Source organism: Simochromis diagramma, unplaced genomic scaffold, assembly GCF_900408965.1.
Source record: "Simochromis diagramma unplaced genomic scaffold, fSimDia1.1 OVJJ01000344.1, whole genome shotgun sequence".
NCBI classification, from domain to species: Eukaryota; Metazoa; Chordata; class Actinopteri; order Cichliformes; family Cichlidae; genus Simochromis; species Simochromis diagramma.
The window spans coordinates 13,044,530-13,068,303 of record NW_024387375.1 but is presented as its reverse complement, the minus strand read 5'-3'; the positions used below and the strand labels follow the sequence as shown (position 1 = coordinate 13,068,303).

The window sequence follows — 23,774 nt, the reverse complement described above, 5'->3', positions numbered from 1 at the left end:
GTAAATCGAAACGCATTTCAAATCTTCGGGGAGCACGCCAACCTTCAGTCATTTTATCTGTACAGACAGAAAGCAGAAAGGGAGGAGTAGGGGAGGCAGGAAAACTCAGGCTAAAAGACATTCTCGTTGTATTAATCTTTGAGTATGAATTATTAATTATTAAGGAGGTATTTTCCAATTAAATTTAATGGTTAATACACATTATGAACAAGTACAAATGTAATGCAGTAAATTGAAGCAATGTACGCCAAGAGATAATCGAGTGGAGGTCCAGCCTCTCCCTAGTTTATCGCAAATTAAAAGATGAAAGTGCTGGAGATGAGTTCAGTGCCCTGCTGTCTTTTAAACTCACTCAGGATGAAACAGTGTTTTAGATTCCTACCTGATAGCAAAGCTCTGCACACTTGAAAGCCTCGAGTTTGGTGTGTTTCTCTGTAGATTATGCCTACTCTTCGCGAGGACTCTGGGTTTTTCTCCTGTCATGCCATCAACTCCTTCGGCGAGGACCGAGGCATCATACAGCTGACAGTGCAAGGTGAGCTTCAACTCACCTCAGCTTTTTTTTTTGTGTCAGTGGATTGGTTTCAGGAAAAAGTTTTGAGTGATTTATTGGTGTTTGAGATATTTTGTATCTCTTTCTTTCTCAAACTTACTGTTCCACAGAACCTCCTGACCCTCCCGAGGTGGAGATTAGGGATGTCAAAGATCGAACCATAGCGCTCCGCTGGACTATGGGCTTCGATGGAAATAGCCCGATCACAGGATACGATATTGAGTGCAAGAACAAATCAGGTAGACGCGAGGAGAGGGGAGCGATGTAACTATCACGAGTCAAAATAAAAAAAACAACAACAATCCAGAATTAATAAAAGAGCAAAACCTTTATCGATTGTTTGACAGTCTGTGTTCACCCTCTTGTGTTTTGTTTCTTCTAGCGTCATGGCTATCAGCCCAGGTAACCAAAGATGTCTCGCCACAGCTCAACCAGGCCACTATTATCGACCTCCACCCTTCCTCCACTTACAACATCCGCATGGTTGCCAAGAACGTTATCGGCAACAGCAACCCCAGCAATGAGCTCACCATCACTACTGATGAAGCAGGTCAGTGAGCTTCAGTTTGGGGGAGTGATATTCTGTTTAACGTAGAGCCTGTTTCCTCCGGCCTCGCAAACCTGTTGAGTCGTCGTGCATGTAATTATTTTGCAGTTGCTTTAAATGCAGGTCATCATCGTTTTTTATATCTTGAGAAACAGCTCAGTCCACCGTTGCTTTTAGTCATCTCTATCAGTGTTCACTTACCCTCTATTGCCTATAATGATCCTCCCTCAGGCATTCCAGCACATTAAAATGGCACATTTTATCAGATTCATTGCTAAAATAAAGTGCTAAAATTCATATATCATTCCTCACATTATTTAAGGTTAAAGTTGATGATGTTAAAAGTTTTTTTTTTCTTTTTTTAATTATTATTAAGTTAAGGTGAAACCTGCTGGGGTCATGAATCAGCAAGCACATTGAGGAACATGCAATCTTAGCTCAACAGCACCATCTAGTGTAGCTGAACGCGATTGAAAACAAATGAAATTTCACAGTGAATCATCTTTCCCCGCATTATACCCGGCGGTGTTTAATAACGTTAAATGATGTGCTTCATTTGCAGCTCCTGATGGCCCTCCACAAGATGTCACTCTAGAGCCCACCTCCCCACAGAGCATCAAAGTTTCCTGGAAGGTGCTGTTTGAAAGTTTTTAAGTGCCGCTTTATGAGCTGAGCCATTCATACACAGGGACTATTCTCATGCATCTCATTAGTCATTGAGAATAAACACTAGACAGTCTTTTCATATACAGCCGAATTTTTCCAAATACAGACCAAATACTGATTTGCATCCTGGATATGTAGCAAAAATTGCCATTCTATTTATTTATTTATTTATTTTTTGTGTGTTTTTCAGGAATTTAAACAAACTGCAATAAAGTAAAAATTATAACTTGAATTTAACAATGAAATGAACACAGTAATTAAGTGTATTCAGCTGCATTGATTAAAATCTGTGGTATGTATGGACTGACAGAAGACAAAGTATTAATGTAATTATTTCAAATATAAAACACAATTAGCCATAAAGTATTTCGGAATTACCCAATAGGAAGAATCTGAGTAAGTCTGAGCTTCCTGATTCTCCTCACAGCCTCCACAGAAACACCTGCAGAACGGTGTGATCCGTGGCTACCAGGTGGGCTACAGGGAGTACAGCCCCGGTGGGAGCCACCAGTTTACCATTATCAGTGTGGACAGCACGGGCGATACCACAGAGAGCATCGTGCTGGACAACCTGAAGAAATTCACCCAGTACAGTGTGGTAGTGCAGGCTGCAAACAGAGCAGGCACCGGGCCGTCTTCACAGCAAGTGGTCACTAAGACACTGGAGGATGGTAAGCAGGGGATGTGGGCGCCTCTTACCTGGTGCATTTCCATGCAGCCATACGGAAAATGTTGCGCTTTAGCAGTTAGAGTAGTTTGTAGCATAATAATATTTTAGTTATTCTGTATTTGTAACTGAAGACTAGAAGCAGTTTTAGATATTTTGAACTGGATCAGCATATTCTCAGATTCCTCTCACATCAAGCCTTAAATGAGCAGGGGCTCAAAACCTTAAAGCTATTCTTGTGAAAAGGTTTCCATCTACTGGGCATATTTTGAACTGCATTACATCAAACAGTAAGCTTCTCTTCTGTCTGGGGCTCTAACATAGAAGGATATACAAACTTAAAAAGAAAAATAAAGTGTTTGTTCTTATTTAAAACCTTTTATTTTGTCTCTCAAAACACATCTCTTTTCCAAAATGAAAGAATACATTCAGTATTTAATGTTAGAATATGATTTAGTCAACATAATAATACATTTAACATATCAGAATCACTGCAGGATGCAAATATATATCATAAACTTCCCTCATTTTAAAATAATCATAGTTGTAAAATAAAATGATTTATAAATGGAGGTTTTGACTTAATATTTGGTGGCAGGAGGTATTTGTTTATTTTTGGATACTTGTTTAATATCCTAGATGAGGGTACTTTGCCTTAAAAAGACTCCATTATGCTTCCACTTCAATACTTTTTTTTGTCTCCCTTGTCTCTGATAGTGCCGTCTCGGCCTCCTGAAAATGTTCTGGCAGTGGCCAAATCTCCAGAGGTCATTTCACTCTCCTGGATACCTCTGCCCAGGGAGGCTCTGAACGGGAACCTGCAGGGCTACAGAGTCATCTACTGGGCCAACCTGCCTGATGGAGGTACTAGCATACACACACACACACACACACACACACACACACACACACACACACACACACACACACACACACACACACACACACACCTTTTAGTTGCCACTTAGGCCAATCCTTTGGTCCCTGTCTTTATTTCATTGCTGTTGCTTGCTTACCCAGGCACTAGGTGGTGCTGTGGTTTTGTCAAGGTGCAACAATATGATGTAAAATGGTGTTTTGAAGCTGTTTCAGTGTGTGTGTGTGTGTGTGTGTGTGTGTGTATAGGACAGTTATCACTTATTCAACACTCATGGTGCTTTGTCTCTGACTCATCCTGTTTGTGGTTAGCAGCAGAACGATGAGCTCATTTTTACCCATTTTTAAAGGTTTAAATATAATTTCCAGCCACCTTGTTGCATTAATAATAATGTTTTTTTTACGTCTCATGCAGTTTTATCTCCTTGGGATTATAAACGTACTTACATGTTTTATATTTTTCATATTTTGTGACCAGCATGTGACTTTTGGACAATCAGCGGTGTGTTACACTACATCCTGATTGCTCACGAATGCTAATCAGCAGTAGAAACGCGAAGCCTGCAATTCACAGAGGGAAGATTTGTGGTTGTATTTCCTGTGAATATATAGCAGTATAGCAGTGAGCGAACCTGCAGTCTGGCTGGGCGCCATCAATAATTCACAGTGCAATAATTCCAGCGAGCCTCATTGCTTCAGCTCTGAGTGACAGGACATAAGAAGAGAGGGAAGAGAAGATGAGAGCAGAGTAAAAATCCGAGTAATAATATAATAAAGTTTTGTCGGGTTAAAATACTTTATCTAAGTTTTATCACATGTGAAGAGGGATAGTTTTGTAACTTTTCAGAGCTGCATTAACTGCTCTTGCTCTACTCTGCCGCAGTTTATACATTCAGACTCATTAACATGTTTCTTTTTTTGTGTCAGAACTGGGAGAAATCAGAAATATGACCACCAGTCAGCCTTCTCTGGAGCTCGATGGTTTGGAGAAGTACACCAACTACAGCATCCAGGTGTTAGCCTTCACAAATGCTGGAGATGGTGTCCGCAGTGAACAGATCTACGTCCGCACCAAAGAGGATGGTATAAGAAATACCAGATAACTCCCCGTTGACTATAGTTTAGTTGCTCCTGGAAAATGCTTCAGTGTAAATGGCACTGTGTTGTTCCTCTGCAGTTCCTGGGCCTCCAGCAGGAGTGAAGGCCGCGGCCTCCAGTGGCTCAGAAGTCTACGTGTCCTGGCTGCCTCCGCTCAAACTCAATGGCATTATCAGGAAATACATCGTCTTCTGCTCCAACCTGCATCCGATGGTAATAGCATTTGTATACCACAAGATTTTCATGGTCTTCTTCAGTCTTCCTCACAAGCCTCTCTGCACTTTCTCATGCTGATGCTGCCCAGTGATACATTAATCCTTTCCGTCCCTTCGCTTCACAGGTGATGAGTGAGTTTGAAGCTTCTCCAGATGCATACATCTACAGGATCCCAAACTTGGTTCTGACCAGACAGTACAGTATCTGGGTGGTGGCTGTGACTGCTGCAGGTCACGGCAACAACAGTGAGAAGATCACAGTGCAGCCTCTGGCCAAAGGTACAAAATCCTAACTAAACTGGCCTTTTTTGTGTCATGTAGGAATTTTCCCACAAATTATTTCTTTAAGTGGAATTGCATGGTTCCTTTAATAGTGGTGCTTTAATCACACAGAACATAAACTTATAAGAAGACAGGAACAGTAACTTCTTTTTGTGCTGCTTTTAGCTCCAGCTAGGATCCTGACGTTTAATGGGACAGTGACCACTCCTTGGATGAAGGACATTGTTTTACCATGCAGGGCGGTTGGAGACCCTCCTCCCACCATCAAGTGGCTCAAGGGAAAGTAGGTCTCACACAGACACACAAACAAGCATGTAGTACTGGTCAGCAGGATACAGATAGATTATTTTCATGCCTTTTTCCAGCACCAATGGGACACCTACACCCGTCCTGGTGGATGGTCGTCGTATTGTCTACGGCAATGGCAGCTTCCTCATCCGTACAGTGAAAGCAGAGGATTCTGGGAACTACAGCTGTGTGGCCAGCAACAACTGGGGGTCAGATGAGATCACACTCAATTTGCAGGTGCAAGGTAAGAAGTATTTATTTTCTACCTTTTATATACACACTCACTGGCATTTGGGTGAGGTACACCTGTTCAGCTGCTCATTAACACAAATGTCTAATCAGCCAATCACACGGCACAAACTCAGTGCTCAGGGTTTAGGCGTATAGACATGGTCAAGACCAAACCAAGCATCAGAACGGGGAAGAAAGGAGATTTAAGTGACTCTGAACAACATATACAGCCACTGCTGCCAGCTAAGATCAGGAAACTGAGGCTGTAATTCAGATCATCTCAAACTGGTTTCTTGAACATTACAGTGAGATCACTGTACTCAAACTGCCTCCACAGTCACCAGCTCTCAGTCAAACAGAGCACCTTTGGGATCTGGTGAAACAGGAGATTCATGGACTCATGGAAGTGCAGCCAATAAATCTGCAGCAACTGTTTAACGCTGTCATATCAATGTAAACCAAAATCTGTGAATCTGTGTCACGAAGAATTACTGCAGTTCTAAAGACAGCAAGGAGCCCAACCCAGTACTAGTGAGGTGTAACCAATGAAATCACTAGCGGCCACATCATTGTTAAATTTAATTTTTTATTTGTTTTGTTTACATTTTGTTAAGTATTTCCTAATTACAGTGAACACCATTTTAGTTATAGAGTAAACTGACTTTTTACTTGGGTCAAGTGAACCATGAGACACTTTAATCCAAGCGACTAACCGAGCATTGACCTTTGTTTGTCCTCATATCCACAGTACCACCTGATCAGCCACGCCTCACAGTGACCAAGACCACCACCACATCGATCACATTGTCATGGATACCAGGAGACAACGGAGGGAGTTCAATCAGAGGTGAGGGTGTCCAACATCAACATAACATGTGCACATACAACAGACAGTACAAGGAAGTGGACGGTCAACAACATACACCTTTATATAACAACAATTACCCCCACCACCACCACCACACACAAACTGTGGCCTGACCCCCATTTCTGCTGCTCGTGTGTCATTATCTGCTGGTGCAGCACAATACTGGAGTCCTAAAAGCCAGATTAAAAAGCAGCAGGGAAGATTAGGTCCTTTTAAGTGAAGATTAAAGCGCTCCATCTTAAAGAAAGTGTAATCACACTGAGACTAGTTGTAGTGATTTATCATTGCACATAATCGAGGGGCTCCTGTGCTCAGAGCTGGAGCCGTTAAAGAAGCTGTCTATGATACCTTCTCTGTGATATTTGTTTTGCTTTCCTGCACAAAGCAACAGCCATCACCAAAATACACACATCTACTGCAAGTTTACTGATGTCTGTTTGTAGGCTAGCATGCAGCCTTTTCTCGGGATCCTGTGATGAGCAGTTGGTCTATTTTTCCTCATCCTTTGACCACAAAACCTATAAACAAACTGTGATTTAATTTTTCAGCTTCCTAGCCGATACGTGCCAAATTTATCTGAAATAGTTGGACCTGTTTGCCTTGATTCACAGTTGAGATCCTTTTTAGATGTTTAAGTTCTTCCATGTCATAACATTTTTCGAAATTGTTCCAGGAATTTCCAGAATAAGCCTCTGTCTAAGCATTATTGAGAGTTTTCCTTTGATGATAAATGCAGGACCAGAAAACATTCTGGTGAATTAAAGGCTACAAATGTTTGTCTCTGTAAACAAAATACTTTCTTACATCCAATAATTAACTGTGGAGCCATAAATATATTAAAAAGGTAGGAACACAAGCTTACTATGTATTACTGGAAAAATATCAAATTTATTCGGACTCAGCTCACTCCAGATATACTGTGTCATGTCTTCATTCATACCTCTTTCTCCTCCTCGCAGGTTACATTCTGCAGTACTCAGAAGATAACAGTGAGCAGTGGGGCAGTTTTCCCATCAGCCCCAGCGAGCGTTCATACCGCCTGGAGAACCTGAAGTGTGGCACGTGGTACAAATTCACTCTGACGGCCCAGAATGCAGTGGGACCAGGGCGCATCAGTGAGATCATTGAAGCTAAGACTCATGGGAAAGGTGTGGAGTACTTTTTTTTAAAAAATATTATTTTTATTATTATTATTATACTAACAAGTATTAATATGCGAACAGCAGTGCTACAACATTGGGTATTGACAAGGAAAGGGTGCTTTTAAAATAAATAATATACCCTAACCCTATACAACAAACTTTATGCCATACCTACCCCAAATTAGCAGTACTGGTAATTAATAACGTATTTTTTAATGTTACTGCAATGATTAATGCACCAGTTAGGTGCAAGCTCTTTAATGAAAACTTTTTTAATGCTAAAATATAATTATTGTTGTTTTCTGTGATTTTTTTTTCTATTTTACAAAAATGCAGAAATAGAGGATCATATGACCAAATGAAAGTTATTTACTTATAATTTTTAGTTTTAAACAAGTTTTTGATATTTGTGTTTATTGTTTTATTTGTGTTTAATAAATTTGTTATGTGCTCTGCAGTCAAAGCAAAAATAGTTGTTACAGATTTCCCACAGAGAGAGGATTCATGAGCTTAGATGAGGGAATCCATATTTGGACAAGATGGTGACATTTAGCAGCTAATGCTAGCTAGCTTCAGTGGCGAGCTTGTGTGGGTGCACCAAGCGGGCAGACATAGATATCTGCTAAATAGTGGTGACCTATATCTAAAATAATACTTAAGCTACTTTGATTTCAATCACTGATACTGACTTTGTTTTTCAAGGTCAGTTGGTATTTACTTGCAAAAGTTATAACTTTCTTTCTGTATTCTCTTCAGAACCTCAATTTGCCAAAGAACATGAACTCTTCACCAGCATCAACTCCACGAGGGCCAGGCTCAACCTGGCTGGCTGGAATAACGGAGGCTGTCCAATCACCTCCTTTATACTGGAGTACCGAGCAGTGGACTCAGGCACCTGGACCACAGCCCAGCGCACATCGCTGACCAAGAGCTACATCCTGTACGACTTGCAGGAGGCGACGTGGTATGAACTGCAGATGAAGGTCACCAACAGCGCCGGCTCAGCAGAGAAGAGGATCACCTTTGCTACTTTGAATGCTGACGGAAGTGAGTTTGGATTTTAACAGTTTGCATGTTACGGATCTTTGGATGAATCATGGATGACTCAAGAAATCATAAAAATGTTTAAAGAAATACTAAAAATGTGAAAAGTAGATGGAAGAAATGTTATTAGCAAAATTGGGCTCTTACTAAAACGAAGGTCTGTTGGGAAATGTTTAACCCTGTCATTCTATTGCAAGAAACCAGTCTGAGCCCAAGACTACAGTATATGGACAAACATACTTAGATGTTGATGCCAGATTTGGAACTTGTCAGCAGAGCGCTGGGGAGTCTTAAACACTATCAACACTACAGGGTTGAGTTGATCTGGTTGCTGAACACTTCCACGTTGCAATAAAACCATTTTTAATTGATCATGTAATATCTAGGAATGAAGAAATTCCAGAAACTAACTTGTTGCAATGGTGGCATCCTGTTACAGTACCTCACTCGATTCCAGTGAGCTCTTTAGAACGACCTATTCGTTCACAAATGTTTGTAAAGGCAGGCCACATGGCAGGGTGGGCAACTCCAGGCCTCGAGGGCTGGTGTGTCCTTGATCCAACACAGTTGATTCAAATGGCTAAATGACCTCGTCAACATGTCCTAAAGTTTTCCAGAGGCTTGGTAACGAAGTAATCATGTGATTCAGGTGTTTTGACCCAGGGTGATATCTAAAACCTGCAGGACACCAGCCCTCGAGGCCTGGAGTTGCCCACCCCTGGCGTATGGCTTGGTGGTTGATTTTATACAGCTGTGGTAATAAAAACATCAAAATTAAAAGATTTAGAGGTGTGGTCCCGTACCTTTGTCCGTATAGTGTATTTACAATGATAGTAATTGTTTATTTATACAGAAAACTGTAGAGTGTTCCAGAGTTTGAAGAATATTTCCAAAGAGCAGAAAAAATTCAAACGAATAACAAGGTACCCTACATAAAAAATACACAAAAATAGCTCATAATAAGAATCAAAATATATTAGCTGTTAAGAAGGGTCAAACTGTTAAAGGAAGACTTGAATCGAAGGCTGTTCTGGGCCGAGGAAACACTACAGCAAAAGTGTGATCCTTTCATTGCTTCTCAGACTTGAGAGGTCTGTTCAGTAAAGCTTCTGTTAAATACTCTGGTGCTGTTTGCTGCTCGCAGAGTCGGCGTTACACCATAAAGTGCCATTCTGCACTTCTGCCTACAGTCGAGAATGTATTTTTTATTTAGATTGTCTGTCCCACTGTTTTATCAGCCTTTGAACAAGGCTCAGTAAGAGAATGGGGATGGTCTTCTGATTCTCCATGGGCTGTGGCGTCGCTCTATTTGCCTTGGGCTACAGATTGTGTCAGTCATGCACAAAGGATCTGTGAAGAAGGATAGGAACTTGTAAGCACTGTGCTCTCCAGACGGTTAACTTATTTCCTTTGAAGAGCTTTGCTGAGATGTGTAAGCTGCCTGTAAGGGTGTTATGTGTGCATGCATGCATGTATGTGAGTGAGTGTGTGTGGGACACAAGTGTGTGTGGATGCTATTGTGAGTGTGAGAGTGGGTCTACAGCTTAATGCAGCTGCTGAGAAGCAGTCCTGCAGACTTAACACCACATATTCAGTCTGCTACAAACCTGGTTCCCCATCATCCCCCCCACCAGCTATGGCAGATGGCTGCCCCTCCCTGAGGCTGGTTTCGCCAGAGATTTTTTCCTGTTGAAAGGGAGTTTTTCCTTCCCACTGTTGCTAAGTGCTTAATCAAAGCAGTCATTTGATTGTTGGGGTTTTCTGTATTGTTGTGAGGTCTCTACCTTACAATATAAAGCACCGGGAAGGGACTGTTGTTGTGATTTGGTGCTATATAAATAAAAATAAATTGAATTGAACTGAAAAGGTTTTGAGACCAGGAAGAAAATAGTTTAACTAATAAATTAAGACCAGATGAAAACAGCTACTTCACAAACATAGACAGGAAATGGACAAGCTGATCCAATGTTGCCAATGTGCATGCCGTTTAAAATAGCACCAAAATGTCACAAATACATATATTTTTGCAAGTTAAAAAGTGTGCAAAGGTTTGCAACCATGTTAACCAGGTTTAAATCCACCGACTGGTCATGTGTACTCGAGTCTTCTCTTGGGGTTCGGCTGAATCCTTTGTGACATCCCAATAAAGAACACGCATGTGGAAAAGCAGCATCCTAAGAGAGAATCAGCATCTTATCATCCCTGTATTCTTTAACTGTGTTGCATAAAAGCTTATCTTCAGTGTTTGTCTTGCAGGAAACCATCAACAGCACTTTGTTGTTGTAGAATATTAAATGTTTTTGAAGATTCAAAAGCAAAGTATTTGAAAATGTTAACAAACGTTGTTTTTTCACCCTCCTTTCAAGGCACCATCCCTCCTCTGCTGAAAACAGGAGATCCCATCTCAGACAACATGTCAGGCAGTGGAGGTCTGAAGATGGTGGTGACCATCACCTCTATTCTTGTGGTGGCTGTGCTGGTTTTTATTATGCTCATGGTGCTAAAGAGGAGAAGGCGGGAGCAGAGGCTCAAAAGACTCAGAGGTGGGTTGTAGATTAAGTTGTGTTGCTTTTATAATTTGTATGAATTTGCATTCTGTTTACAGTGTGAAGTGTAAATCTGGTCCATAAACCCAACATGTCTGTGTGCAAACCTGATCTCCATTACACAGATAAGCACTCGGACAAAAATGTGTTGTGTAATTAATCTTAAATGTAAAACTTTAGGCTTAGTTTGCCTTTAAAATGAAGAAATTGCCTCTGTGAGTATTTTGCACCTGGCGCCTTTCTGTAAGAGTTGTTGTCAGTGATTGTAGACTCTTAGCGCTGCTGTGGATTATCAACTAGGACAGTGCTATTATAGTATATTAACTGCCTCTTTGCTGACTTCACAGATGCCAAAAGCCTGGCAGAAATGCTGATGAGGTATGTGTTCCTAATTTTAATTTATGCACACAGCTTTCCTTTGAGCGGGGAACATAAATCACTGTGTAGCCCGGAGTTACAGTGCCCATCAGTAAAAATCAAATATATCGCATGCACACTGTCCCTCCTGCTTTCTTACAGCTACTTATCAGCTTAAATTAAATTGAATTAGCATTTCTGCAATATAGTGCAAAATCACAGCTGAAAAGTAAGGATTTTTTTCCTATTAATCTCCTCAGTAAGAACACCCGGACCCCTGACACAGTGAACAAGCAGCAGCAAACGCTAAGAATGCACATCGACATCCCCAGAGCACAGCTCCTCATCGAGGAGAGAGACACCATGGAGACAATCGGTAAGGCCCTCAAAGTCAGACTTGTGCGTCTAAGTGTAAAATATGGACGATACTTAAAGTCTTTTCCTCCGTTTTGCAGATGACAGGTCTACCGTGCTGCTGACAGACAATGACTTTGGGGAGACCAATAAACAGAAGTCCTCCACAGTGACCCACACAGTCCACTACCAGTCTCTGTCACAGGCCACTGGACCGCTGGTGGATGTGTCCGATGCTAGGCCTGGAACCAGTGAGTCCCACCACCGTCAGTGCTCAACATTTATTTCCTCTACTACTAATAATACTAATACTACTGCAAGTGCTGTGCTGTGCTTCTAGCATACCGTTGAATACTGTCTTGTGGATAAAGCAGTAATATTGTTTTATTTGGTTGTTCTGCAGCTTCATCTTACACCACAAAACACAAACAGTAAAAGCTTTTCAGTGCAAATCGCGCTGAAGTACAGTACATGCAAAGCAAATGGGTTTTCCAGCCGGTCTGAGTCTAACAGTAGGCAGCTCACGTGTAGTATTGTACCACCTTTCAGCAGTGAGATGACAAAGCACAACAGCTGGGCTTCTGGTGTTTGAGCCCCACTGAAGCAGAAGTGATGAAGAGCTGTTATCTCCCTGCCTTTTCTTGACATATTCCCATCTGACTGCCGTGCTCCAACTGGCCAGCTGGACCCGAGTACAGACGCAGACCTCAATGCACACACGTAGTGATGTACCAAAGTGATTTTGTGCAGACAGTTAGCTGCAGATGGATTCACCTAACAATATATTGTGGTATTTGTAACACTGAGTCACGCGGTTCATTTTGTCCTAATTAAATGGCTTAAACTTTAAATTATTCATTTTACAACAGGCTGTTTGAAATGTAAATAAAAACTAAATGGAATGATTTGCAAGTCTCACACACAACAGAACACAGAAAAAATAAAAGACATTTAAACTGAGACATTTTATTATTTCATAAAAAATATCTGCTCATTTTGAATTTGATGTCTCAGAAATGTTGGGTTGTGGGCAAGAAAAGGCTGGAAATTAAAGTGGTTCTAAACAGAAACAAGTGGAGGACTATTTTGCTACTAATTTTGTTAACTGACAACAGGCCAGTAACATGATGAGTATAGGGAAAGACATTTTTTCAGAGAAGGACAGCAAGACAATGCTAAACCACAGACTTTATAGTAGAAGACTCAAGGTGCTGAACTGACAGGGTGAGATAACTTCCCTCTCCAAAAGTACAGCAGCTGGGTTCTTGACTGTAAAAAATATGACTGTAATTCATCAGAAAAGTTCTTAATTTTCATTAACATGTGCTTTTTAGCTTTACTTGATATCTGCCAACACATAAACAAGACATAAACAGAACAACAGCATATCTGTGCTCACATAAAATTGAAAACATGGGCACGAGTCCAATATTCATCACAGTCAAACACACGCATTTGCAGTCATTTTTAATCAAACAGCCACACGATTGGGTCGTTTAATTTGTCCGGTGGGGCATGAACCCAGATGCTGACTCTGCTTTTTTTTTTTTCCCCTCCCTGCTGCTGGCCAAACACCTCCATCATTTATCCCCCCATCCGCACAGATAAAATTACAGCCTGACCTACTACAATTACCAGCACTATTCTTCTCTGCACAGATCCAATCCAGGCCTTTTTTAAAGACTGAATCTGCCCAGCAGTGAATAGACCAGTAGTCTGTCTGGGTCAGGGTGACAGGTGACGGTTTGTGTGTCTGTCTGCAATGAGACGATTGGATTGAGTGTAATGTTCAGTTCTCTTAGAGAGAATAATTGTAGCTTTACATGAAAGCCCAGCAGGAACGTACATATTCACTTTTTAAATCCCTGCACAGTTACGGAAAAAATGTGTTTTTTTGTTCGCATCCATTTGTCTCGTGCCTGTCATGTGTGGTGGACTCTGCAATGGTTGCTAGGACTAAATAGATCTATGTCATTTAACAATTATTTATTAGATAACTAATAGTTAAACTAAAAAATATGCCTTTTGTTGTGTCAGAGGACCATTAACAGTGCGACCCCCTCTGTCCTTACTTAGATCCCACTGCCAGACGCACTGCCAAAGCTGGTCCTGCCGCAGCACGGAGCCGATACGCCAGCCAGTGGACTCTGAACCGGCCACACCCCACCAGCTCCTCACACACCCTGACCACTGACTGGAGACTCCCCACTCCACGTGCCACTGGATCTGTGGACAAAGAGAGCGACAGCTACAGTGTCAGCCCCTCACAGGATACAGGTAGAGCAGTGCTGTCCAGAAACAACATGGACTCATATGTAGCCCTTGGTAGAATTCAGGGTTTAAAGTTGGAGGAGGTGACAGAAATCATGTTGCTGTTGGGAGATGTTCAAGTGTGAAGAGTCAGCATGAATATCACGTTGGCTTTTCTCTGCAATCCAAATCATTTGGGCTGCAGTTTTTTATTCCAAACTGCAGTTTTGAGGCGTACTCTTGGCTGAAGATTGCAGGGTACAAGTCCAACTTGAACCCACGCATTTTTTATATTTAAAACACATTAAATAATAAATAAACCTGAAAAGCACAGGAAATACGGCAATAATCCACATATAAGATAAACCGTAGCTTTTCATAATACACCATTCTTCACAATAACTAAGCACGTGCTATATGTTGTGTGACTTGTGACCCTCAGATCGCGCACGGAGCAGCATGGTATCAACAGAGAGTGCCTCCTCCACCTACGAGGAGCTGGCCAGAGCCTATGAGCATGCCAAGATGGAGGAACAGCTCCGCCATGCCAAGTTCACCATCACCGAGTGCTTCATCTCTGACACCTCATCTGAACAGATGACAGCAGGGACCAACGACTACACCGACAGCCTGACCTCTAGCACACCGTCCGAGTCGGGCATCTGCCGCTTTACCGCTTCTCCGCCCAAACCTCAGGATGTCAGCAGGGTCATGAACATGGCCGTGCCCAAAGCGCACAGACCTGGTGAGGATGTGGTGTTTGTCACGCCCAGCGTACACACAGTTCTTGGCTGAACCACCCTTTCTGACAGTAAACTGCATTTAGATGTACAGAAAAGCTTCTATATTCGTCTTCTTCATTAGGAAAACTAGTTGAGAGAATTTAACCAGAAATCTAAGACAAAAAATGTGTGCAGCTGCAATCATTTCTGCCACATGCTTGAGACTGACTGGGTTGCTCATCTGAACATAGCTTAACAGATGTTGCAGAGATCCATTTGCTTTCATGTGCACCTCTCTCACCTGTGTGGTTCGCACAGGAAAATTTGAGCTACTTCTTCACCAACAATGTGAGCAAACATGTCCTGGAAAGATTTTTGTTCTCCTGTTGCAGCCAACACGAGCTACAACAACACGAGCTACAACAACACGAGCTACAAGCCGACGGGCAGGTATAGTTTTGTGTAATGGGCAGAACAGCTAAATCACATTACATTAAAGATTTTCTCTAACCTCTCTAGTCTTTCAACAAAACCAGTGACTTTGGTCTCTTTGAGTCTCTTTAAGCTGTTTTGTAAATGACCACATATTATTCTGTCAGTTCACTTTATGGCCACCCTCTGCTTTAATTCAGCTGCCATCAGCTTCCCATCCTAAGGATGCATCCCCTTAGTCTTCACCCAGCTGGTGCTAAGGTATTGTCTCATTAAACCAGTACAGAGCTCTTTACAGGCCTCCTGGGAGAGTAGCTCCTTGTTTTGGCAACTTTTAGGCCCTTAACAAAGCAACAAGAAGAATTCCAATATGCAGTTTTCCCTGCTGAACCCCGGGGAAGCTCGTCATTGTTAGAAAACAAAAAAACGTTTTACTAGTAATTGATACGTATGTTTTGTTGTTTTTTTTAAACTGTGACTCCAAAGTTTTTCACTACTTCTGCAATTTGAGGTAGACCTGCTGTGCTGTGCTCTCTCCTTTCGGTTTGTAGTCTTACCTTACGTGACCCTCTGCTCCTCCTGGGAGATTTGCAGCTCAGTTACAAGATCTGGCAGTCCCGCTGCAAAGCTGCTGGCCACACACAGAAGCGCAGACATTCAAAAACACACACACGTATTCACAGCTCTTTTGTCATCCCCTCTGATCTCTGGGGCCACAGATAATTAGCAGAGTCGAAGGTGTTTGGAAATTTAGGTCTGTGTTGTTGTTTTTTTGTTTCTCAACAGTAAGCATCCCAGAATCTTCAGTTTGACCTGACTGGGTTGAGGCCTCTTAGGCTTCATTATGTTTGTAACATTTATGCACAGGACGGCGGACTCGTATCACCAGTTTAGCGGAGAGAGAGGTCGGCTAAAGGCTATCAGTCAACCTAATCTCTATTGCCTATTGTCACTCTGCACAAAACGGCTCTTTACCGCCACACTGGAGACCTGTCAGTGTGATACCAGACTCTTTTCAGGCTGGTGTGGGAGCGCGGAGTGTTGAGACCCTGGTGTCATTTACATTAGTAATTGACACCAGGTCTGGTAGGTACGGCTTTTCTTAGCTGTATAAGCATTGTGTATTTTGCTGCCTTTGCAGTTAATGGACTATAAAATGACTACATGGTTTTCTGGAAGTTTACAGTTAACAAAGATTTATCAAAGCTCTATTTATTAGTAAGTTGTCTTGTAGAGTAGAGAGAGAGAGAGACGCAAAACATTAACCAATCTGGCCAAAATTATTTAGAAACATTGTATGCATATTACTGTTGAATATGTGGATGCAGGATCTCTGTCACCCAGGTCACGGTAGTCCTGAGAGCTTGAAAAAAGAAGGGAATGGGCCTTCTTTTATTTGTGATGACGTGTCCCCCTCAGGATCATCTCCAAAAGGAGAAAGTCCCCAGAAGACCTTCCTGGCCAGTTACCTGGGACTGAAAAAGCCTCTTGAATGAGAGTTTAAATGTTTTCAAAGACCAACAGAAGTCCAATTACAGGGAAATAGTGCTATCCAAAGCACAGGTGAGCATGGAAACTGGATGATAGGCGTAGTTCATCACTTATGGTGTGCACTTGCCCAGGACCGCTGCCGTATTAAACTTCTTAAAAGACATTTTTAATGCCATGTCATGCTTGCTTCTGCAGGTGTAGCCATACAGATGTGACAGCAGTATCGATCTTTCCAACAAGCTCTTAGAAGAGAGTGACTTTCCCAAAATGCCAGACAGCTCATTTAAAACATCTCCACACTTGTAAATTCTAAAAAATACAGACCCAGTGTGGAGGTTGTTTTGCTTGACTGTGGGTAAATGACCTGACTTCAACCCTATATTTGTCTCTATTACACCTGAGTGACATGAGCTCACCTAACCTGTCCATGCAGGGGTCAAAGGTGCAGCTCTCCACTGGGCCTTTGCAACAAATCCTCTGGGTTTACGGGCCATGAGCAGCAATCGTCGCACAATCAGCTTGTAAATATTTTGTGCGTAGCTCTTCCTTAACGACACACATAATATCCTTCGCAGAAGACTACAGCGATAAGGCAACAGACACTTGCACAGATTAATGTGTTTGGCAGAGAGCTGCGGTTGTATCGTGGCTACACATAATGCCCCATTACTGAACGATCGGAAATTTACTGGCTGATGAATTTTCAAACCACATTTCTAATGAGCCCCCACGGAATCACTTAAATCTATATTTAATTCAATTAACACTCCTCCTCATTCATCATCTTTGGTGGCACTAATAGGGCTTGTTATGAAACACAGTAAATTATTCATTCTCCCCGTGAACCCAGAAATCCATTCTCCAAGGTCACGTTGGGCTGAAAGTGCAAACATGACCTCGGCTAATGCTGTGCAGGCAGGAAGTGTGGGTCTACATATAGCGTATACTTCTGTGCATGTGTGGGCCGAGTACATGTGAGTGTGTCAGTGTGCGTGGGAGAGAGAGAGCATGCGTTGAAAATGTTATTTTAGCGTTAAATTGTACACGTGTTGAAATGTTGATCCCTGCTCCCGTGAAACATAAACGCTCCATGACTAATGAAACAGTGCAGGTGCTGCTCAGCTCATCAAGTGTTCAATCTCGCCGCAGAGCACCCAATCTGGTAACCTGAAGCTCTTTTGAGATTGGCTTGTTTGCTGTGTTAAACATGTAATCCACTCAGTAGAATGGATACAATAGCAGTAAACTCGCTGAACCCAAAGCGCCTCTCCTAATCCAACACCTCACAGGATTATTTAACAATTGACAGGACAGCATTTAGTCAAAGTTTATCATTTGGTCAAGATATTAAATCTGACCTGCTTTATGTGTCCACAGGCCTTTGAAGGTTCTTCTCATTCCTGCAGTGAAACACTGAGAGAAAAGTGCAAATTGACAAATGAATGAATGTCATACATATATGCCGGTGGCAGAGACAAAGGCCATCACTCAGCTTCATCGCTTTAAGAGGAGAGAGCCACTGCATCACTGCATCCGTCCCTGACAGTGATAGCAAAGTTAACACTGTAATATTCACTTTCCTATTACATTATCTCCTGCACTCTTTTCCCAATACCAACTCTTAAATTAAATAGATTCACACATAGCGAAGATTGGTATTACATTAAAATAATAGTCGTGAATCATAATCCCGAGAGGGGCCCAAGGTGAGAAAATGTACCGGCGTGAATGTGAATTAAATATAGATTTCTTTTCCGGCTCTGTGCAATTAATTTAAACTGAGGGGAAGGAAGAACAAGCAGGGAGCCCAGAAAGTAGCTTCACTGTTTCAGGGCAAGCAGAGGCATCTCTTAAAATCAGCTTATGTTAAATGATATCTCAAAGATTTCTTTATTTCCTCCTCACTGAAGCAGTGCCTTAGATTGATTTAAATACCCCTGATAGCTGACAATAAATAATGCTTCCCAAATCGATATCTTCAGCAAATCAGCAAATGACCGCGTGTAATCTTGTAAGGGACGAAGAAGCCAAGGAGAATTATCACCCGACTCTATTGCCAGTAGCTCTGCAGAGCATTTTAATGGCTTTCACCTCATTGCTTTGGTTTATGGTGCATAACATAACTACTCATTAGTCCCACTGGTCTTAGCATTTCCTCCAGACACAGAAGCTAAATGATTTAAAAAAAACATCCTGACACCCATTATAAACTGTCTCGCCCCCCAAAACCGTTAGAATCTATGTAATTGAGCATTTAGCAGCTAGAGATAGAAAAGACAGATATTTCCATCATGGGCAGAGAAAAAGAAAGCTACCCAAGGTTGGTAACCCCACTGGCAACCTCCTGGTCTCTAGAGAAGAATATGCATTCCCCAAAACAGATGGTGAGTAGTTGCTGAAGTTTTCTGGGTGAAATTGGTCACAGGAACTCTGGGTGCTGCACCTTGGTCTCTACCAGATTATTTGCATGGAAAACACAGATTTGTCTGCAAACACTCTCTAACTAACCACCTAGCACCAGCCAGACTAGGAGAACAATTCACCTTCACAGCCTCAGCACTGAGACCAACATGATTCAAAAGGTGCAACTCCATTGCAGTCCTCACTTCTTCATTACTGCTTTGTGAGTAAGTGACGAAGGTGTTTTCCAGACATGTCAGTGTCTTCAGTACAAACTGTGGGCAACTGCAGCAATCTTCAAGCAACCAAGCAACCTCAAGGAGGTTTGGGTGTAGCGCTGCATACTTCTTTGTGACCACTTTATAGTATTAGCAAGCATCCTCCTGCTGTGGTTTCTCATTAACCAGTGGTTGCCATGCAGTCTCCAACTGGTCTTTAGGCCTCTGTGAGTGGGACATTAGTTAGTTTCACAAACACCTTAGAAGCTGACAGCATTTTTAGTCTTTTTGCTTGTCTCCTGTGTGTCACCTCCCAGGAGGAGAGCTGGTCCATTTGCCGCCTTACCTCCGTATGGACTTCCTGTTGAACCGCGGCGTGCCTCTTCCAGCCCGAGGTGGGGGCGTCAGCAGCAGTAGTGGCAGCAGCAGCAGTGGAGGTGGTGCTGGAGCAAGTGGAAGTGGTGCCGGTGCTACAGGGGAAACAAGAGGAGGCGGAGGAGCCATGGGTCAGACCTGCCTGGAGCCCCAGAGGAGCCGTACCCTGAAGAGGCCACCTCCCATGGAACCCACCCCTATGGAAGTGCCCTCACCCAGGGAGGTTCAGCAGTGGCAGCCAGGAACTGCTTCCACCCTCCCACACAGGGATGTCCGGGAGAGGGGAGAGGCCCGTGGTGAGGTCCGGGGAGAGGTCCCTTCCTCAGGAGATCTAGCCCAAGCACAGGCTGCCAAGCTTAGCACCTCCCAGGAGTCACTGCTGGACTCCAGAGGACACCTGAAACAGAGCAACAACCCCTATGCCAAGTCTTACACTCTGGTATAACACTGGGACACAGAGGACTGCTTCAGACAACAGGACTACTGCAGACACACTGGAGGAGGAAGGACAAGAGGCAGACGAAAGGCACAGGACGGACAGTTTTCCACAACAGAAATTGTTGTATATAGAGCTGTTTCTGACATGCGTCTGAAGTGGATGCTTTTCTTTGAGTCTGTCTTTCTTTCTTTCGCTCTTTTCTTTGTTTCCTCTCTCGCTCTTCTCTGTTGCTTTCACACCTTTCATTCTCTCACGCCTCGCTCCTCTTCTGATGAAATTTTCTCTCACAGTTTTTATTTTCTACTTGAATATTCTTTTATTCTAAAGTGACAAAATATGAGGATTGCCAAAATGATTTATTTAAAATTTGAGAAAGAGAAAAAAATACTATTGAATTTATATCAAGGACAATTATAGTCATTATTAATATTACTATTATTATATAAAACAGAAAATATTTAAAAAAGAAGAAGGGACAGGGAGGAGGACTCTGCAGGAGAACGTTGCTTTCTTAATTTATTTTTGTTTTATTGTCGCAGTGTGATGAAATCTGTGGTTGGGAAACTGAGGGGGTTTTAGCACTACAAGGAGCCAACAGAGGAGAAGAGGAGAGACCCCAGATGTGACCGCCAATGCTGACCAATCGTAATGTTTTTCAACCTTTCTGATGACTGCATGGCGACTGATCCAATGACAATTAATAGGAATGGCTGGACATCCCAAAAAAAAAAAAAGAAGAGACAGAGAAAGAGAATTTTTGTCACACTATGAAATTATACAATGTGAATATATATAAAGAGATCACTTTTATTTGTGGATATTATGGGGAAAATGATTTGGTTAATAAAGTCCTTAGTCATGTTTGCACACATCTGAGTTTGATTTATATTTCCAAAGATCAATATCCCTCCTTTTTCTTTAACCTGGTTGTTCTTATACTTTCCACCTACTTTCCTAATTTACCAAAAAACGGCAGCCATATCTGGTAATATCTAAAAGAGGTTTGATCAATGACCTCCTGATGGCTGCAGCCTGATTTTCTGCATATTTAACATCATTTTGACAATCTTCAAAGTTTTTTACTTTGAAGATTGTTCCTGGAAATGCATTAGTGTGCAAAATCCAAACACTAGTGCATCCAAAATAGATTAATAATTAAAAAAGTAAGCTTTCCTTTACCTTTTGTTTTTTGTTTTAACTTTGGTAATAACAGCTTACAGTTAATGAAAATCTGAAATCCTGTATCTTAAATTATTAAAATGTTTAATTTCCAGTGTGAGTAAATTACTATTCAGACAGTGCAAATACCTTGTATCACTATAGTTCAGTACACACAGCTGTCATTGGGGAACAATGCATCAAAGCCACAGAAGTTGACTGCTGAAAATATTAATGGAAAGTTGACTAGAAGTGAAACGTGTGGTAGGGAAAGGTCCACCGGGTGCAGGGGTGTTTGCAGCCGTGACAAGATTGTCAAAAAGAACAAAACTGTTCAACTTGGGAGAGCTGGAAACTGAACACAACGCACACAAAAGAAGAGACTATCACAACTAAACAGGAAGTAACAGAGCAGAAATGCAGACTTTACACAAAGACAAAAGGTAAACAGACGGAGACGGTGACAGGACTGAGAGAGGCAGGAAATACACAAACTAACAACTAAAACTGTCAAAGAACTAAAGGCACAGATAACTGAGGTAAGGAAAGCAAACCCCAATATAAAGAGAACAGAAAACAACATTACAGAATAAGACTGATGAAAAATACAAAACTAGAGAAACTAAACATCTCAAAACTCAAAACCACAGTCCAAGACCCACAGAGGTTGCAGTCGAGGTGTATGATCTGTCAGACATAGTCTAGGCTTCTGGCTGGAAGCTGTGCAGTATCAAACCCGCAACTCCTCCCAGAGTTAATTTATTTCATTTGGGGATAGTTGTAGTTTGGGAGTTTGTAAGATATTTATATAGCCATTGCCATTTGAGGAAAAGACCTTCATCTAAAAAGCTGCTGGCAGTACAAAATATAATTAAACTGTAAAGAAAAAAGTTGAAAAACCATTAACAAGTAAATAGGAGATGAAAGGTTTAATGATATCTGGAAAAGAAATCCATGAGTTGCTTCATTTGTATACTCATACAGCAGAAAAAAAAACTGAATTAACATTTACCTTTTGCATTGATCGGCTGACTGTCCGACGTCACAGTGGAACCATAACACCGATCATCTGACAGCACTTGATGTCCATTGTTAACCTGAACTATTCCCAATTTTGTGTGAATTACCAGTTACTGTGAAATCCATACATACATCATATCATGGCAATATGCAATTTAGAGATATCTGCCTGTAGAAAGGTAGGCTTAGTACACTAAACTAAAAGTAACACAAAACCACTTTAAAGAAATCTTAAATCTTTAAAGATCATTTTTTATTATTATTCTCTTATTTTTCATTTTGTCGAAACATTTCTCATCAACATAAGCCTCCACAAAAACTGAGCTGAAGCACAAAAATACACACATCATTAAAAAACAAACACGTCACGTTTTACAGAGGATTACTGGTGTGTAGAAGTTGTTTGAATGCAATGAATCGGTCTCTTGAGTGTGTCCACACGTCAGCGGGGAGCATGTAACAGTGAAGAACAACCTTGGCGTGGCACAAGCATTAATTAAAACAGGCTTGTGTGGATGCTCGGCGTTGGTTTTGATCAACAGATGGCACTGTGCAGTCACTGAATCGAGTCCTTTTGCTGATAACAAGCAGTGAGCGTGTGGACTTGGAGGAGGTGGAAAAGGATGGTTCAGCACCAAAACTATTTGTGACAACCTGGAGAAAAACATCAAGGGCAACCCAGCATCCATTCCAGCGTGTGTCTGCCATTTGCAGGAGCACGCCACCCCGAACACTGTGAATTATTCATACCAGCGCTGACACTGGGGGCTAGATCAGGTTTACACTGTCACAGTGATCCCCACGGTGCCCCAAATGTGGATGAGACAGCAGAAGCTGGGAAAAGATTGCTTGCACCCCAATGAATAACCACACACACACACACACACACACACTATGCTAATCCTTGGTGGTAAATCGATGCAGCTGAAGTTGCTTTAAGTTGTTCTGTTGCTGTTTTATTCTTCCCTTTATGGTGCGTACATTTGTCCATTCAGTGCAACACAAAAATGATCTGCTGCAGGCTCTGAAATTGGCTACCAGGAAAACTTCATGCAGTTGCTATAAATGTTTGCAAGGAAACGGTCACACTGGAAATCAAATTTAGCACCGTGGGCGAATGACAATAATTGCAGTTTCTTTTTTAAACCTGTGGACTCCCTTCGCTGGTGTGTGGTATTATAATAAAGATAGATTGCCCACCTGCACACCAAGAATACTTCATGCCTGTTCACTTGCCCTCATACATTAGGAAGAAGCAGGACTGGGGTGTTAGTGTGTGACTTGCCTCCTGGCTGTGGGCCATTATCGCGCCTCCAACCACGCTCAGCAGCCACAGAGGGAAACTCTGAGATAGTGGAACGGGATGAGGAGGTTTTAAAGCTAAAAGTGTAGTGCAGTGGTTTGTAACCGTTCTTTCTTTTGCTATATGAATTCAAGTAACCTTTAAGCAACACTATGCATACACTTTTAGTTTAGTTAGATGTTCTATCCATTTATCTCTTACTTGTCTCTGACTTTTCTGCTAGCTTGCTTGC

At 41.9% G+C, this 23,774-nt stretch overlaps 1 protein-coding gene across 2 annotated transcripts in view; it reads left to right on the top strand.

Annotated features, from left to right (window-relative positions):
* The window catches only part of dscamb (Down syndrome cell adhesion molecule b), a 128,136-nt gene extending 107,210 nt beyond the window's left edge, over positions 1-20,926 (top strand). Inside the window, exons 13-33 of one of the 2 annotated variants that reach the window (XM_040009624.1) lie at positions 439-535; positions 664-792; positions 936-1,103; positions 1,663-1,733; positions 2,194-2,437; positions 3,151-3,297; positions 4,237-4,392; positions 4,487-4,620; positions 4,748-4,901; positions 5,070-5,187; positions 5,270-5,436; positions 6,172-6,270; positions 7,251-7,439; positions 8,190-8,480; positions 10,844-11,020; positions 11,371-11,401; positions 11,641-11,756; positions 11,836-11,985; positions 13,811-14,011; positions 14,427-14,729; positions 19,565-20,926. In XM_040009624.1, coding sequence (XP_039865558.1) covers positions 439-535; positions 664-792; positions 936-1,103; positions 1,663-1,733; positions 2,194-2,437; positions 3,151-3,297; positions 4,237-4,392; positions 4,487-4,620; positions 4,748-4,901; positions 5,070-5,187; positions 5,270-5,436; positions 6,172-6,270; positions 7,251-7,439; positions 8,190-8,480; positions 10,844-11,020; positions 11,371-11,401; positions 11,641-11,756; positions 11,836-11,985; positions 13,811-14,011; positions 14,427-14,729; positions 19,565-20,067 — 3,645 coding nt within the window. In that variant the 3' untranslated portion in view covers positions 20,068-20,926. Of the gene's footprint in view, positions 1-438; positions 536-663; positions 793-935; positions 1,104-1,662; positions 1,734-2,193; positions 2,438-3,150; positions 3,298-4,236; positions 4,393-4,486; positions 4,621-4,747; positions 4,902-5,069; positions 5,188-5,269; positions 5,437-6,171; positions 6,271-7,250; positions 7,440-8,189; positions 8,481-10,843; positions 11,021-11,370; positions 11,402-11,640; positions 11,757-11,835; positions 12,001-13,810; positions 14,012-14,426; positions 14,730-19,564 lie in introns of both variants that reach the window. The other variant, XM_040009623.1, reaches the window with a different exon arrangement.
* The last annotated feature ends 2,848 nt before the right edge of the window (positions 20,927-23,774 follow it).